This window comes from Toxorhynchites rutilus, chromosome 3 (assembly GCF_029784135.1).
Source record: "Toxorhynchites rutilus septentrionalis strain SRP chromosome 3, ASM2978413v1, whole genome shotgun sequence".
Taxonomy (NCBI): domain Eukaryota; kingdom Metazoa; phylum Arthropoda; class Insecta; order Diptera; family Culicidae; genus Toxorhynchites; species Toxorhynchites rutilus.
In genome coordinates this window covers 313074168-313091261 of record NC_073746.1, presented here as the reverse complement: position 1 = coordinate 313091261, position 17094 = coordinate 313074168, and the positions used below count along the sequence as shown (strand labels likewise).

General features: G+C 37.7%; 1 protein-coding gene across 4 annotated transcripts in view; it reads right to left on the bottom strand.

Annotated features, from left to right (window-relative positions):
- LOC129772804 (adipokinetic hormone/corazonin-related peptide receptor variant I-like) overlaps window positions 1-17094 on the bottom strand; it is a 345849-nt gene that overhangs the window by 39618 nt on the left and 289137 nt on the right. For all 4 annotated transcript variants that reach the window (XM_055776278.1, XM_055776280.1, XM_055776281.1 and 1 more), the window contains 3 exons: window positions 14396-14549; window positions 14116-14315; window positions 12089-12238 (listed from right to left, as the gene is read on the bottom strand). In XM_055776278.1, coding sequence (XP_055632253.1) covers window positions 12089-12238; window positions 14116-14315; window positions 14396-14549 — 504 coding nt within the window. The remainder of the gene's footprint in view (window positions 1-12088; window positions 12239-14115; window positions 14316-14395; window positions 14550-17094) is intronic.

The window sequence follows — 17094 nt, the reverse complement described above, 5'->3', positions numbered from 1 at the left end:
GACAAGCTCACACGAAAGGCCGATCCGATAAACATCAACGACTTCGTCTTAACCCCAGACGACGAAGCCCCTCCAGGCAAATGGCTAAAAGGGAAAGTAATTGCTACAACAAATAACCAACTACGTCAGGTAGAGATAGACACTCCGAGAGGTATACAACAGAAGCCAATAAGTAACGTGGTGAAAATAAACAGAAGAGAAGTAAATCCAACAACGGCAGTTTTATCATCGACAAGCAAGGCGAATATCCCTAAAACCACAAAAAGGAAACACGTAAACATGAATTTCCCGAATTGGGGAAAGAGGTCTAAGGTCGACGAAGACGAAGTAAAGAAAGCAGCAGATGAATTAAAAAAATCAACTACTAAGCCTTCACGGAAAAGGAAAATAAAGCCAGCCTCCAAAATCGCTACAACAATACTTACTGTCGCAGCCATACTGTCATTCGGTAATACCCTGCAAATAAAGCCCATAGAAGAGAGTGGACTAATATTCAGCCATTTAAGTACCTGCATAATAAAAAAAGGAACATGGGAAACCAAATTAAATACCAAGGTACGTTCCCCAGAAGACGTCAAGACCATAAATAACATACATGACAGCTTGTTCATAACTTTCCAAAAAATGAAAAGAATAAGGCAGGATGAAAATTTGGACCAATTATTCGAGTCACTGCAACGCCAAGCCATCAACGCACGTAATGAAGTGCAACGATCCATGAGAGTACGCCGAAGTAAAGGAATATTTGGGTTCCTGAAAGATATTCTATTTGGAAGCAGCGATGTTGATGATGAGATCGAAGCCATGCGTATTAATGAGGACGAAAGAATACATAAAATTACCCATTCCATCGACATCATGAACAACAGGGCGTTAGAAATGGGAAACACGTTTTCAACCAAGATCTCAGCACTTCATGAGGGTCTAGAATACGTGAAGAAAAACTATGCAGAAGATCGAGTACAAATATCCTTAAGGAAAGCAATGGAGGTAGCTTTGTTAGCCCGCGAAACTATAGACGAGATACTTACGAAGTATAGAACATTGCGCTCGTACCCGTTAAGCAAGCAGGAGTTACACGAAATACACGTAAATATTACCAATCAACTACCAGCTGGATACGCAATACTAGATCACCCATTAGCGACTAAGTACGAGTATCAAACAGTTAATGATACTATAATAGTGGTCATGACAACAATCCTAATCAGCAAGGAAAGTTTCGAAGTGTTCGAAGTAACGGCCATTCCTGATCCCATCAATAGAACTCAAATTATGGTGGAGAAACCATACATAGCTATCAACGATCATGGAGAATATTTCTACCCCACAAACGACATGGCACCACTGAATCAAAGTCATACGATAATAAGTCAACCGCAAATCTTCAAAGTTCCGGATTGTGTATCTGCGACACTAACGAATAAAAATACAAGGCCAAAATGCGCAGTTCATCGGATGCCCGATAACTACACGATCTTGAAAAGATTGCCAACGCCAAACTCAGTGGTTTACTATACAAGCAAACCAAGTACAATAATCATAAGCTGCGAGAACTCCATAATATCTCCACCGTACGAAGCAGCAATCGTAGAAATGACACCAGACTGCAGAATGCAGACAAAGAACGGAACAATATACGCAACCTTAAACGGAAACAGCAAAAGAATGCTGACATATTTTAAACCTCGGAGCCATATCGACGTCAGCTTAGAAATAGAAGCCAAAACAACAGTAAAAACAACCACGCCATGGTCCATCAACCCTTATAAAAATCTACAAGAGAACACGGAGATGAACGACTCTCCGAAAATCAAGCATCACCATATCTGGATCGGAGTATCGTCAATTGCAGGATTAATCACGATAATATTGATCCTTTTTGCGTACCGTAACCTAAAGAAGGTACGCCTATCAAGTATTCCCATGAGGATGTCGGAGCTCGAAGCCAGAGCAATGGACAACAATCGCAGAGGTCAACCAAATTAAGTTAACCACCAAGGAAAAGATATCAGTGCTCGCTACCAGAGCACCAATATCCGAAAGAAGAGCAGCCAACTGAAGTAAGCTCGTGCCAGAGCCTAGGACTAAGCATTGAGGAGGACAAGCTGTCTAATATCCGAAAGTTGCAGTCAATGAAGATAACTCGTACCAGAGTCAATATGAAGGAAGTTTCCAAGGACCAAGCATTGAAGGGACATCCATTGGGATCAGGCGAATGCCGAAGAAGATAATAAAGTGATTTGAAACTTTGTTAGGTTATAAGGATCAATGTAAAATAAATTGAAACTTCCGAAATAATGTAACAACTCTATACATAAGATACAGATAGCATAGGGTCCGTTCCAGAATTTATAAATCTAGTTGATTTATCAGGGCCGGAATGTTACGGACCCAGTAAAATTGAAAATAATAAAAAGATAGGAGCGCTTCCAGGCGCAATGTAAATTTTGATATTGTAGCGCATTTGGCAATTATAGAGAAGAACAAATTTATTTGTAAACAGATTCAGGCGAGCATCTGTTTTGACTCAGCCTGGGTCTGTATGAGATAAGCGCAACAGGCGCAAATAAAAATCAATACCAGCGAAAAGGGACTGTTTCTCTTCCGTCTTTAGCTTCCAACAAGATTACCGTGCCAGATGTTTTTACATCCGAGCCTTATGAGTTTAGATAAGACCCAAGCGAGAGCACCGGGCCACCCAAGGGGTGCTAGTTTGATCAAGTGCGGCCCAGACCGGGAGCCAGACAAAAATAAATATTTAATGACGGCAATTAGCAAAGTTAGGTTTGTGCCTTATCGCATGAAATGTGCGAAGGGCCGAAAAAGGAAAAGGCGTGTAAACCACAGCGTTTATTTAGATTCCCATGTGGGAGTCAAAACCTAATTGCTAACCGCATGGTCTCGCGCCTTATCGCTTGAGAGCGAAGGACCGAAGACCAAATAGGACGCTAAACGCATGCGTTTAAGCGATAAGCGGCGTAAATTTATGACGCACGCAATTTAGGGCATATGTTTGTTTGGGACTCTACGCGGTGGCGTAGTGGAGGAAGAGAAACAGAAATTCTCACGCTGGTAGATTAGATTAGGACCGCACAGAACAGGCGGGAAAAATAATCAGGCATATGTTTTACGATAGGCGTAAACATGCGCGAAGCGCACTAATTTGTTTAGGACCCGTCCTCTTCGGCGCACCAGAGATAAGCGCGAATGACGGGAGAAGCATAGGGCCACAAACAAGTGGAAAAGGTTCCATGTGGTAAATACAGATAACCGATGTGTTTCGGCTATCTGAGTAGGAAACAGCTGGGAAAAATCCCACGCTGAGAAATTCGAGGGCAGATAACCACGTGGTTGGTTATCTGTGAGAATAGGAAAGGGAGATTGTTCTCTCCCTTAAAAATTGTATATATAGTCTAAGTCAGGACGGAATGAAGTCAGTCCAATTGTTGAGTCCATTTCAAAATTCAAATCAAACAGTTCAAATCAAACAGTTCAAATCAGAAGTCTAATTCGTTAGTTCAAAATCAAAGTTCGTAGTTCAAAGTTCAATTCGTGATCCGAAAATCCACCAAGCGTTGACAACCAGGCGTCACGCATCAGAATCCGGATACACCCAAGCGTTGGCAACCAGGCGCCACGCTATAAAAGGTATAACCAAAAGGAACAAATCCCAATCCGAAAAGCAGACCATTTGCTTCGCTTCACCGGACCGCACTGGAGCCGGAAGAGGTTGAAGTTTTGTGGCTGCCCTAGCCGGGATTTGTTCACGCAAAGGGGCTTAGCCCATAAGAGACCAACCAAGTCCAGGGAAATAGATCCCTGGCTTTAATAAATTTAAACCGTGATTCTCAGGCCTCAATTGCCGACATCTAGGGAAATAAGTTCCCTAGATTAATCACGAAGCGCTCGAGAGAGGACGAGCGAAAAGTCTTGCCTTCATAGCAAGCATCTAGGGAACTCCAGTTCCTTAGATTATATATGTTCAAAGTCAAGATAGCGAAATAGTGTATTCGACAAATTTTTAGATCTTATTATAAATATACTCATGCTCATGTATAAGACGTCAATTTACTACCTTGTATAGTTTCTGGAATACATGGCAGTTTTGTATGGAGACTCCTGAGAAAATCGTAACATTTTTGAGTGTAAATTCCTGCGTATGGCATTTTTTTGACGTGTTTTGAAATAGAAAACAGAACATTTCAATCGCGATAATATACACACAAAAATTTTACGAGTAAAACATAAATAGTAATTTTTCGAAGAAAACATGAATAAGTTGTTGTTATATAAACTCTTTACCTGTAACAGTGCCCTCCTTCCGATGTATGGGTGACTTGTTGGTAATTGTATGAACTATTCATATAATTTGCGCATAGAAAAATTTTTTTTTGAGAAAAACGAGTTTTAATTTTCAAAATATCTTGTTTCCATTAATTTTTTTTCTTAAATTTTAACATTCTTTAATGGAAACTTAAACCATTTCCTTTTTTTTCCTTTTTTTAAAGGGTGTGTCACATCAAATTGCATCACGGAAAAAACGCTGTAGAAATTTAATTTTTAGGAATTATATCTTCAGCTTTCGCTTATAATCAGATAAGAGTGTATAGATCACGTTGGCCATGCATCACTGTCAATTTTTCGTAACTTTGGAAAAATGTCGTCGAACGAAAAAGAGCGTCGTGAATTAATCCTGCGCACTCATTTCGAGAATCCGGAGTTATCACATCGGGACATCGGTAAGATTCTGGGAATCGTCCAATCCACGGTCAGCGGAGTACTAAAACGATACTTCGAGAACCTAACCATCGACCGGAAGGTGAAGAACGGCAAAAATGGATGCTCCGTCAGTGAAAAAGATCACAAGCGCGTAGTTAAGCAGTTTAGACGTGATCCGAGAAGTTCGGTCCGGGATGTCGCCAATAAGCTGAATTTGTCAAGTTCATTCGTCCAGCGGATCAAGCAGCGGGAGGGCCTGCGTACATACAAGGTTCAGAAGGCTCCTAACCGCGACGAAAGGCAAAACATGGTGGGGAAGACGCGAGCCCGGAAGCTGTACACCGAAATGCTGACGAAGCCGCATTGCCTGGTAATGGACGACGAAACCTACGTCAAAGCGGACTTTCGTCAGCTGCCGGGCCTGTTGTTCTTCTCCGCAGAGGACAAATTCAGCGTTCCGGAGGAGATTCGCAAGCTATCCAAGTTTGCCAAAAAGTACATGGTGTGGCAAGCGATCTGCTCTTGCGGAAAGCGGAGCGCCCCCTTCGTGATGACCGGCACGGTAAACGGGGAGGTTTACCTTAAGGAGTGCCTACAGAAGCGCTTACTACCACTATTGAAGCAGCACGAGGGCCCGACCATCTTCTGGCCGGATCTCGCTTCGTGCCACTATTCAAAGGACGTGTTGGAGTGGTACGAAGCCAACGGGGTCACCTTCGTGCCAAAGGAAATGAACCCGACCAACGCGCCGGAGCTTCGCCCAATAGAGAAATATTGGGCGATTATGAAGCAGGCCCTCCGGAAGAACCCAAAAGTTGTCAAATCGGAGGCGGACTTCAAGAGAAAATGGATTTCTGTTCAAAAAAACCTACAACCTGACGTTGTACAGAACCTTATGGACGGGGTAAAGAGGAAGGTGCGAGCATACGGGCTTGGGCTCGAAGTATGAACAAAAAGGAAATGCCAAAAGTTGTTCAATAGTTTTTATTTTACTGTCTAAAATTTTCAAAAGGATCGGTCTACTGGGCGAATTTCTACAGCGTTTTTTCCGTGATGCAATTTGATGTGACACACCCTTTATTATAGATTTATTATAGATTAAGAATACCAAATACTTCAAAAAAAAAACATAGATTTTATACAGACATGTGAAAAAATAACCGTAAAAACATGAAAGTGGAATGAAGTAGGCGTCATTCCAACTACAATGTGACGTAAGCGTGATATTTGACCTGATCTGATGGTATTGAATGAACGAGATGGGACAGTAAATTTCACATAACAACATCTTTCGTAGTAGACGTTTAGCATAACGGAAGTAAATTATTTAAATTTTTTAAATCAAACTCAGCGTAAAGGAATAATGTATCGTAAAAGAATGAAGTAAATCTCTGTTGTCACAGGTTGCACATAAAGAACACAACTAAACAATTAAACGTCATCAAGGTCTTCCCAATAGAGTGTAATCTAAGTAATAATAATCTCAGGCAATCAAGAACAAAGCTTCTTGACGATGTTTTCTTTCCTCGAATGCTCAATTCCACTTTCGGATGAATTGAAGCTGAGTGTTGATTGCAGGGTGAATGTCGGATTCTGCACTTCTTTCACCTGCGATTCTCCTGAATTCTCCATTAAAACGCGTCTTGTAGCAAGACTAAAAACATGCATTTTGTATTGAAAAAAGTAGAAGGGTCTGAGTGTAGGGGTACGGACGTAAGCTTGACGTAGGAATGTGATTGATCGAAACAATTGTTCTTGAATGCATTTTTTTCGTTGTTCATAAATCTGTTATTTTAACTCTTTCGAAACTCCAAATGATGGCCCGGAAAAGGGCTGTTTGTTATATGTACTGATATCCCTCAAACAAGTTGTAATCATTTGCAACTTCATTGTCCAGATTGATCGAATTCAACACTTGAGCATCCAAGTGTAGCACGGTGGATGATGGGCCAGACTTCAATGAAACCGTTTCTTCTAGCTTCCGTTTTCTGTGCCGTCTAACACGTTCTGCTGCAGTTAGTGCAGGGTTTTTTGCACCACTTTCGCACTTGGGCTTATTGCGATACTAGATCTGATTGTAAATAGCAGTCAAATGTTGCGACATTTCGACTAGTTCAATCCGAACGAAAAAAAAAATAGCTTCTGACAGGAAGTTCAACTGACTAACTGAAAATGATTAATGAATGTCAGTATAACACATAACAGGGTGGAAATTGTACACGAAATTTATGTGGATCGATAAACAAAAAAATGTCGTCAATGATTACATTGAATATAAAGGTTATGGTGAAGAAACAAAGAAATGTTGAAAATACTTACGATTTAACGATATGTTGAGGCAAAATACACATGAAATCGTAAAGCTGCTTGAGTTTTTATGGATAGCTATGGTATTGAATTTTTTTTCGATTCTCTTATTCAGATTATTAGACTTATTTTAAATCGTGTGGAGTAAGCAGCTTTTAGTATTCGTTTGCAGACTATATTCCACGTCACATACACTGACACTGTGAGCCATGACAATATCACCTTGGTATCGCTGAAACAATGATTTTTTCTTCTATGAAATTGCAACCATCTCACTAACTCCCTCCATTACTACATTACCCTTATTGTCTAACATTCGCTCGTAAAACGTTTCTTTTTTAATCTTTAAATTGTTCACTTGTTCTACAATTTCCGCTATAGATGTCTTAGGCAAAAAAGTTGCTGGATAAATTTTGCTTCTTTTGAATTATAGAGACTTTAAACTTTAAAGTTCATTCGAGTTTTCAAAAAGTAATTGGCAATGACAAAGTTTTCCAATATAGAGTACACATTTTTGCAAATCTGATTTTTGTAATGTACGCGTATGCTGATTATAGATGCCATTCTCAGAATCAAATTGTACCACCTCAATACCTAATGACTTCGTCCATGCTTTTGAGTTTTTTCAACATATCCGTTTTTTCACTTTTCACCAGTTTTTATTCGTTTTCATTTTAAATTAAAAAAAAAATAATCCTTTTTAATTTTTATTTTTTTTTCAAATTTATTATAAATTATTGTGAGATGCGCAACTGAATTCCCGTTTCGTCTTTTGATGCTATCCACTAATCGAGCCAATTTTTAAGTCTTCACATAAGTGGAACTGTGAATCAGTCAGACCAAGTAACATAAACTAATTTGGGTGTTTCCATATAGATTTGAACGGATTCAACAACGTGAGGCCATGCGTTGTCATGCTGTAGAATCACTTATTCGTTGCGTTGTCATGCTGTAGAAACATTTTTCCTATCTGCTCGTATCGTGGCCGTTTTCGTGCTCTGCTAAACTCATTTGCATCAATTCAACCTAATACCTTTCCCGGTGATGGTTTCGTTTGATTTCAACAGCCAATAATAAATAAAACCGAACTGGTCCCATAGAAAATACACAGCATAATCTTGGCCAAGTCATTGGAAATGTTTCTTGCTTTCCAAACATTTTCAATGTGGAAATGGCTTAGCGGATGACTTCTAATGCTGGGTATGGCATGGATCAACATCGACGACTTCTTATTTTGCAACTTCGAAATCTTTTTTCTTTTTTTTTTTTTTAGCAGGTGTGCTAGGATTTTTATATCTCACACCAAAATTACTTACACAGACAAAAAAAATCAGTGAAAGAAATAAATACGTTTTCTAAATGACAATTATCTTTTCTGTATCAAATAAAGATTCTTTTTGATATTTGTAAAAGTTTTCTCCCAGAAATCTAGAACGCAAATTATTTCTGATGGATCCTATTTCTATTTTGGAAAAAAAAGATTTGTCCTTATAATATCCTTCAGTTTAAAAAATGTTTAGAATGACATGTTTTGAGGATGCAAATAACTATTAACAATTATTTTCATCGATCTTTCAACGAAACTGTATTTTCGAATAGTAATCGTAATAGCTTATGCTTCCTTCACTTGTTCAAAATGATTCAAAATGTTCAAAATGTCGACACCATACTTTGTTGTCCTAAAATAAACTCAGCGTATCTTACCGTTATTTATTAAATGACAGCATCACTGTCCTATTTCAGTAATGATGAACCGAGATCAGAAAATCCGGATTTTAGCCATTATTGCCAATCATTCCGACTTGGTCGACCTTTCCGCGATCAATGTTCGGATGAAGGTGTAAGAGCCGATTTACGATACGATCGAGATGGTTGAATTCCCATCGCAACACTTTGTTTCTATCTAATGAAATATTTCTGTTCTCAAGGTGTTACCAGCGTTTCGAGCGAATTTCAGTCTTGACTACACTGTTTACAATGTTTTGTAATATAGGTAGACATTAAAGACAGACGAATCATTTCCTATTCTTATAATTTATAATTCTTTATATATATATTTAACTTCAATAATAATAATAATTCAGCATGAATTCAATACAATAAATTCAAAATGGATGAACAAACTAAAACAAACAATTCGGTATGTCAACATACTTCAAAAATTGAGACAAAAACATTCACCAAAGTTTCATTTTCCGAAATATCAAAAAAATCCTACGTACGATGACAGCAAATTTAGTGGAGAATCTGGGAAAAAATATTTCATCCGGATGGACCATTCCGGAAGGTAGAACTCTCACCAGTTTGCGAAACATGGTTTTGAGAAAAACGCGTTTTAAATCTTGGATCCGCGCTCCTTACGCAAAGACTTAGGCCCAGTAATTGACTTGTAACTTTGGAACGGAACATCGGACAAACCAAGGACAAAAACTGCAGTAAAGTAGACATCCCACAGAACATTGTAGGCCAGAATTAAGTTATAACATAAATTCTTTGAAACGAATTTAATCTTATACACCAACCTTTGAGACAGACGAGTTTAAAAAACTACATAATCATATCTAAAATATTTTGGGTTTTAACTATTTTTCTGCTTCTTGAGCAATGAGGTACATATAGAGGTGGAGCAGTAGGCGAAGTGTATCTGTATTGGCAAACAAAATATCGTATCGTAATTATTTGCATTCAATATGGAATGTATATGGAAGAAACACAACAATGTTGAGAGTACTCACGGTTGCATGATAATTTGAGTTCTCATGAAATCATTCAACTGGTTGTTTTTTAACAGATGACAATTATATCGTGGCTTATTTCGATTATTCATGTGGCAAAAAGGTCCAGAGAGCAGTCGTATGCTTAGTTCTCGAAAACAGTAACATTTTCGGTGAAATTTTGATTAATTGGCGATTATTATCTCACAACATACACACCGACACTGAGAGCCTTCGAAAAATCCACTTCATAACGGTAAAATAATGAAACTTTGTTTGTTTCCATGTACATGGGGAGCGAAAATGCCGCATGGAAATATCACTTTTATCCGTCTTTTTCGACGTGATTTCACTAATATTCACTCCACGCTATCACATTAGCCTCATAGTCAGCGGGAGCTCTACAAAAATGAACGTTTTTCATTGATAAATTACTTCCTGAAAATAGCATTTTCACGTGAATGCGGTGGGCAATCAAAGATAAACACAACGACTGACGTCACTATTTGCGAAATAGTTATGGCAGCGCATGCTATGTCGCTCGAAACTCGACCATCTTCATTACCTTTTTAGAGGACATTGCTTCTTGAGATATCTCTGTACTTGCTTAACCAAACTTCAATGTCTATATACCATGGAAAAGATAATTTGATACTTGTTGAAAGAGCCGTGAATAACCTGTGTTATATCTTAAAATTGATAAGGAACAAGCATTTGAAAAACAGGTATTTTGAAGAGTTGTCATGCCACAAAAACAGAGCATTTTTTTAGTTTATTAGACAACCTTACGTTCAAACATTTTTATACTTGGGTTTCTTTAGCAAACAATGAGGTTGACCCACAAAATTTGGTTAAGGTCGGTCCACTATGTTTTCAAACTAACTATGTTATGGTAACTGATTCATTTTAATCTACTTTAACCCTCGTTACCACTATTATGATTTATGGTATTTCGGACTTTGTTGATCGTAGAACTCCTCTTCCTGCACTATATTTCTGTCTTTGACATTTCTACAGGCGTTACCTGCGTTACGAAGTTCAGCCCCGAGTACATTTTTTACAATATTTTGTGATACGGCAGTTTCGACATAGTACGAAATTATGACCGGGCAAACTCGTACAAATTTGTACGCAAACGTCAGATTTAAAAAATTTTTAGGCATGGCTTTGTTATATTGCTTTTTCCCCTTTGTCCGAACGCATCCGAAGCCGAAAGGCTTATTCGAGCGAACAGAACAGTTTGTTTTTGTGTTATCGTAGGATCCAGATTTTGGTACAAAATCGTATCCAATGCAAGCGCAACCTAATACAATATCCAGCAACCATTTTTAAAATCAATATATCATTGCCTAACTCTGCTTTCACTCATTGTTTCATTCCAGTACATTTCACAAAATTTCGCGATAGATTGCAATTCGTTCTGTTATTTTCTGCACACGAAAACCTAATCATCATACTTCAAGAGTGACAGAATAGCGAGAACAGTAAAAAAGATGCTGCTTTCCCGCTACCACATCTTGATGCATACTGAGCGTGGAAATCGAATTGCAATCTATCGCGAAATTTTGTGAAATGTACTGGAATGAAACAATGAGTGAAGATAGCGGCCCTAGCCCCATCCATTGTAGCACCGGCAAAAAATATCTACTATTTCTTGATAGCCCTCCTTTCAAATATTTAAGTTAGTTTAAGTTTGTTGCTAATGGATTCTGATGAATCCTATGTTATGTTGACGTATGTTTGGTATCAAAAAATTGGCAGTGTAAAATTGTTAAATTGAATCCAAACTAATTCTTTTCTGTTCTTCTGAAACAGAACCGTAGAAATCAGAATTCAATTTAGGAATCTATTTCGCATCTTCGCTAAAGCAAATCGTTCAGTTCAATTGTTCTACAGTTCAGATGTAATTTGGAATAATATCTTCGGAATAATATCAGAAGCGATTGGCAATCGAATTTATTACTCTTGAACGAATTTTCCTCTTGATTCTTTCGGTACTGTCCAAAATTTCAACAGATTGCAGTCAGGTTATTGAAATAAGAATCACATATTCTCGAAAGAGTTCCAATAGATAACATCATACAGTTCCTATCATGAAATCATTCTCATCTCTAATAATTTTATCAAAGGACTAGAAGCTGATTGAATTTGAGCGAGGGGCACATTTCCAACAATTGGCATATCGAGACAAAATCGTGAGATTCCAATGTTCGATTTCTCCCGATGCGTGTAATCTCTTCTCCGGGACATGTCTGAATCCTGATCCTTTGATAAAATCACTTATCCGTATACATGTATCGGGACGGGGAACAACAGAAACAACAGGGGACACGAATTCAACTCACCCGCAATGCCAACACCGAAGTGCCCCTGGCCTAGGCCACCGTTGGTGAGGCCGAACTGGTTCAGTTTGATGCTGTGCTCCCGTTCGAACACTAACCCGTCCTTATTGTCCCGGGCGGTTAGTCGGTCGGAATGCGGCCCGGACACGGCATCTGTGGGGCGAAACCAAGAAGCAACCAGAAAGTAAAACATAAGTATGAATGGAAAAGGAGCATCCAACAAAGCGAAGGATTTTACTGACAAAACCACATTCATTCTTAGTGCTACACTGCCGTTCTAGACATAGTTGTCCCATGTTACTTTTTGACGATTTTCACTTTTCTTCATTAAACTTTGTTTTTATGCATAATCTTACGGAAAAGCACAAAGGCATATAGTTTGTTCCCAGCTTTAAAAAAAAAACATCAAGCTCAATTGTCCCATGTTGATATTCTATTCATAACTGTCCCACCATGTATTTTTCGTAGATCCATATCGAATAAATCGGTTCAAGTACAAAAATTTCATGTCACACTTGAGGGCCAATGCATTCATTTCTGGTTTGGAAGAACGAACTTATTCTCAAACAAATAAGAAAAAGTTTAATAGAACACGTGTACACCTTGTTAGAGAATACCTGATAACAATGAGATTTATATTTTGCGAAGGTGTTGCAGATCACTCATTTCTTCATAAAACGGTGTTTCTATGCATAATCTTTCAGAAAAGCACAAAAAAAATTGTTTGTTCCCAGTATATCGAAAAACAACAACAAGTTCAATTGTCCCATGTTAATATTCTAAACATAACAGTCTCACCATGAATTTCTAAACCCGTAATCAAGCTTGATTGATTCAGTGAGGGAATCTCATCACATTTCATTAAACAATAGTATAGTGCTTATATAAAAACCCACTGTATTGCTTAATTAAAATGCTTAAAGCTTTTGGTAGACAAATATGCGAGAAAACTTTGATTGCGTTTTCTCAGTTGCTGATTTTGGAACATGGGACAACTATGCGTAGAACGGCAGTACAGTAAAATCGATTGATTTGCTGTCGGTTCGGATGTGCATCTTATAAATTGAAACCATGTGCCAATTATACGTGATTGCACAATGATCAATGCTAGGCATGACATCTGTCTGGTTGCAAGAAGTACAGTTGCGGTATAGAAATGTGATAAAATTCAATCTATGACAAGTGGACCTATTCTTGGAAGACAATTATGATGTGATGGAATTTTTGATAAAATCCACTGAACTATCGGTGCTAAAATTCTAATATGAAAAATAAAGAATCGATAAATTCGGTTCATTCGATAACATAAACATTGAATCACATTTCAATAAAAAAGCGAAGCTCTAGTTGCTCGGTACAACCGGTGTTGGACAGCAAAATATGCTGTTCGCTGTTGCAACTGAAATCAAGCAATGCAATGCAAAAATCTTTTTTCCATTCTCCACATTCTCCACATTCTCCACAGGCTCCACAGGCATGTGCAGACGCGAAAATTGAGCGCATTTTCCCGTGGAATGTATTATGTTGGTAGCTAAACTATGGCAGACGAAACATTTTCCTGGCATTCTCGCGTAATCGGTTAGACTAACCGATTATAGAGTTCCCACATTTTCCACTTTTGGTTCGTCAGGAAAACTGTGGTTTTTGTTCGTCGTTTATTTCACTACAATCAACTCCCGGACAGACACACCAAACAAAAACTTTTGAAATTCTGGCGAGCCATCATCCGTAGCTCGGAGGGAAGTGAATGAATCGCGGTATTAAGGGTAGTTGATACTATTAAATTACTATCACCTATGAAAAACCATTGTTTAACCTTTACCGAACGTTTGCGGAAATTAAGGGATAATTTACGTCACATTTCCCTTCTCTTGTTCAAATCTGTTGTTCGATTGCCAACTCGACAAAAGTTACAAGCATACATTAGCCGCAGACCCTCGGTCTGTTCATCCCTCGATAAACCAGTGTTGATATTGATGTGTTGGTTATGCATTTAATGTGTGCTCGCCAACATGAGTTGACGCTCTTACCAGTTGATCTCCGTTGGGCAGCATTGACCGTTTGAGCACCATTGTTAGGGGCTGCCTGCCGGCGCCAGGGCCTCCGACACTTCATCGCATAGGAACCATAAACCAGTGGGTTCATGCACGAGTTGGAAACGGCCATCAGAAACAGCCCATCCTGTACCGCTCCATCCACTTTGACCGCACTCTCCCGATCGAACATATACCTGGCAATCAAGCAAAAAAAAAAAAGAAAGGCAATGGTAATTTGCATCTTATTAGTAACATACGGTCGTCGCTGACATACCACAGGGTCATCACAACGTACGGTGTCCAGCACCAGACGAAAACGGCCACAATGGTGATCGTGAGCCGGAGTGTCCTCTGTCGGGCTCGCTCGATGTGGGTCAGATCGTTGCAACGCAATCGCATTCCACCGGAATTACTCGTATCGGTCGTTTCTGGTTATGGTCCGAAAGTGCGGCAAATGAGATAGAGGAATAGTGCCTTACAGTATCAATTAAGGATAACGGTGTGGTTTTTGTGGTTTCTCGAACTAAATTAAGTTTGCATCGCTCGAGTGTTGATTGGTTTGGAATCGAGTGGAATTTCGAAGCCAGTGCCAATCCATTTCTGTACGATAGTTAAATTTTAATCAAATGCAGACATGGCAATCAGCTTAGATTATATAAAGTGCATATATAATGCGAGACAGTATGTTGCCTCATGTATTATTCAACAATACTCAATAGCGATTGTTTTTCATGCGTATTTCAGTTTATTTCAAATTCTGTGCCAGCCGAAAAATTAGTCATCCTTCATAGCTTGTAATAATTGATTATAATTTCGTTGCTTTAATTAATATGTTACATATTGACTACGCATAAAGTTGAGTATGTTTTATCATGGTATAAGACAGAGTTTCTCAAAGCGGTCGATATCGACCCCCAGGGGTCGATTTCAGTTTCTCAGGGGTCGACAGAAACGAAAATTGATTTTGGGGGTCGACGGGGTTTGAATATCGACCCCTATAAAATAACACAAGTTCTTATTTGAAACATTGGAGATGCTTCATAGGTTGTGTTACGTGAATAACCCTGTTATCAGAATGACTAGGGTTGCCTTATTTGATCCTGTAAAATTTCCTGAAAAAAAATTATATTTCTGTATTTTTAGTAGAAAACATATGTATCAAAAAACTAACGGAAAAAAGGAAAGAAAGGTTTATTTTCACTTTGAATTTATTGTTTTTATTTATGGTTTGCCGGGTTTGCCGTAGTCGTATAAATACAAAAAAATAAATCATAAAAAAAGTTTTCTCATAATAAAGTGTATGATGTTTATACATGGTTTCGTTAAACTTTGCTTTTCTTAAATTTTCCGTTAATTTCATTCATAGTTATTTGCTTTCAAAATAGAGTCCATCATTGTGGAAACCAACCGATTTCAGAACTTTGTTTTGTTGGCATTGTGAAGCGAGAAAATTCACTCGACACACGCTGATGAATGTGGAATAATCAAAAAGTGTCCCAAAAACATCCTTAGCAGGAATGGAGAAGTGAGGTGGCATTTCATATGGGTCAACATTTTTATAAATCAGTGTACATATCTTCATGACTCAACGATAAAAAACAAAGTTAATTAGTAAGAATGTAGACAGAATTTGAAAAAAATATCTTTAAATTCTGTATCTTTGCAGAAAATCTGTAATTTGACTGTAATTTGGCAAAAAATCTGTAAAATACAGAATATTCTGTATATGTGGTAACCCTGAGAATGTCTAATAACTTTGTAGAAAATATTATTGTTGTACATTTTAAAATCTCAACAAGACGATGAGTGTGCACAAGATGAAAATAAAAAAGTACCAAATGAAACAAAATGAAAAATTCGGCAAGTAAAAAAACGTGAACAGCGATTTAACACGAAAGAAGTCATCATCAAATTCATGTCTAAACATGCTCCTGAAATTTTACTGTATAACCAGCATACCCTTAGGTTGCAAGTTCATATGTGTTCTGCAATACATTGGAGCTTGAATGATAATGTACTCAACTTCTAATTTAATTCAAGAGATTACAAGATATTTACATAGTTAAATGAAGTAAACTAGAATAACAGACATTCCATGCCAAACCGATATAGTGGTTCTCAGATTTCCGTGAAAAGTGGTAGTTTTGTTCTTTATCGCAAACTATTAGACCCGTATTTTAAAATTTTTTTTAAGGTGACTATTTCCGTGGTGTAAAACATATTTTTTTCTCATTTTTTCCAAAAATGTTTTTTTTTTTAAATTCAAACTTTTGAACTACTATAATGATTTTGATGATTAACACACCAAATTAAAGTCAATTAGCTAGGGAAAAATATTAGACTTGTAAAAATTTTGTATATTGTTTTTTTAATTATTGCTTTTATTTGTTTTTTGTTGTTTTCGTGGTCCGAGGGAACGAGGGCGCTAATTTTTATATTTTTTCTTGAAAGCTGAGATTTTTTACATAACATATTTCGAAATCAGTAGGCTTTTTTTTAGTTTTGGAGTTTTTTTTATTATCCATTGATTTATTATCCATAGAGGAATTTAAAAATTTCGAATATTTAAAAACATTTTAGTAAAATCCTCGTGTAATGCGTCCGAGTGAGTGGCAAATGTAATATAACATGATCTTGAAGCTTTTGTGATAATTTGGACAAATGCATAAACTGTGGATATTCTCTTCAGCTGAAATTTGAAGTTTTATTCATATTGTTTCAATCCAGTTGTAATCATCACGTCCCTCTGATTTCGAAATATGTTATGTAAAAAAGCCTTAGCTTTCCAGAAAAAATATAAAAAATATAGCGCCCTTGATCCCGAGACCATGAAAACAACAAAAAACAAATACAATCGATAATTACAAAATCAAAACTCAAAGCTTTTGCAACTGTAATAATTAGCTTTAATTTGATAACTAATTGGCTTTAATTTGATATATCGATCGTCTGAATCGGTTTAGTAGTTCAAAA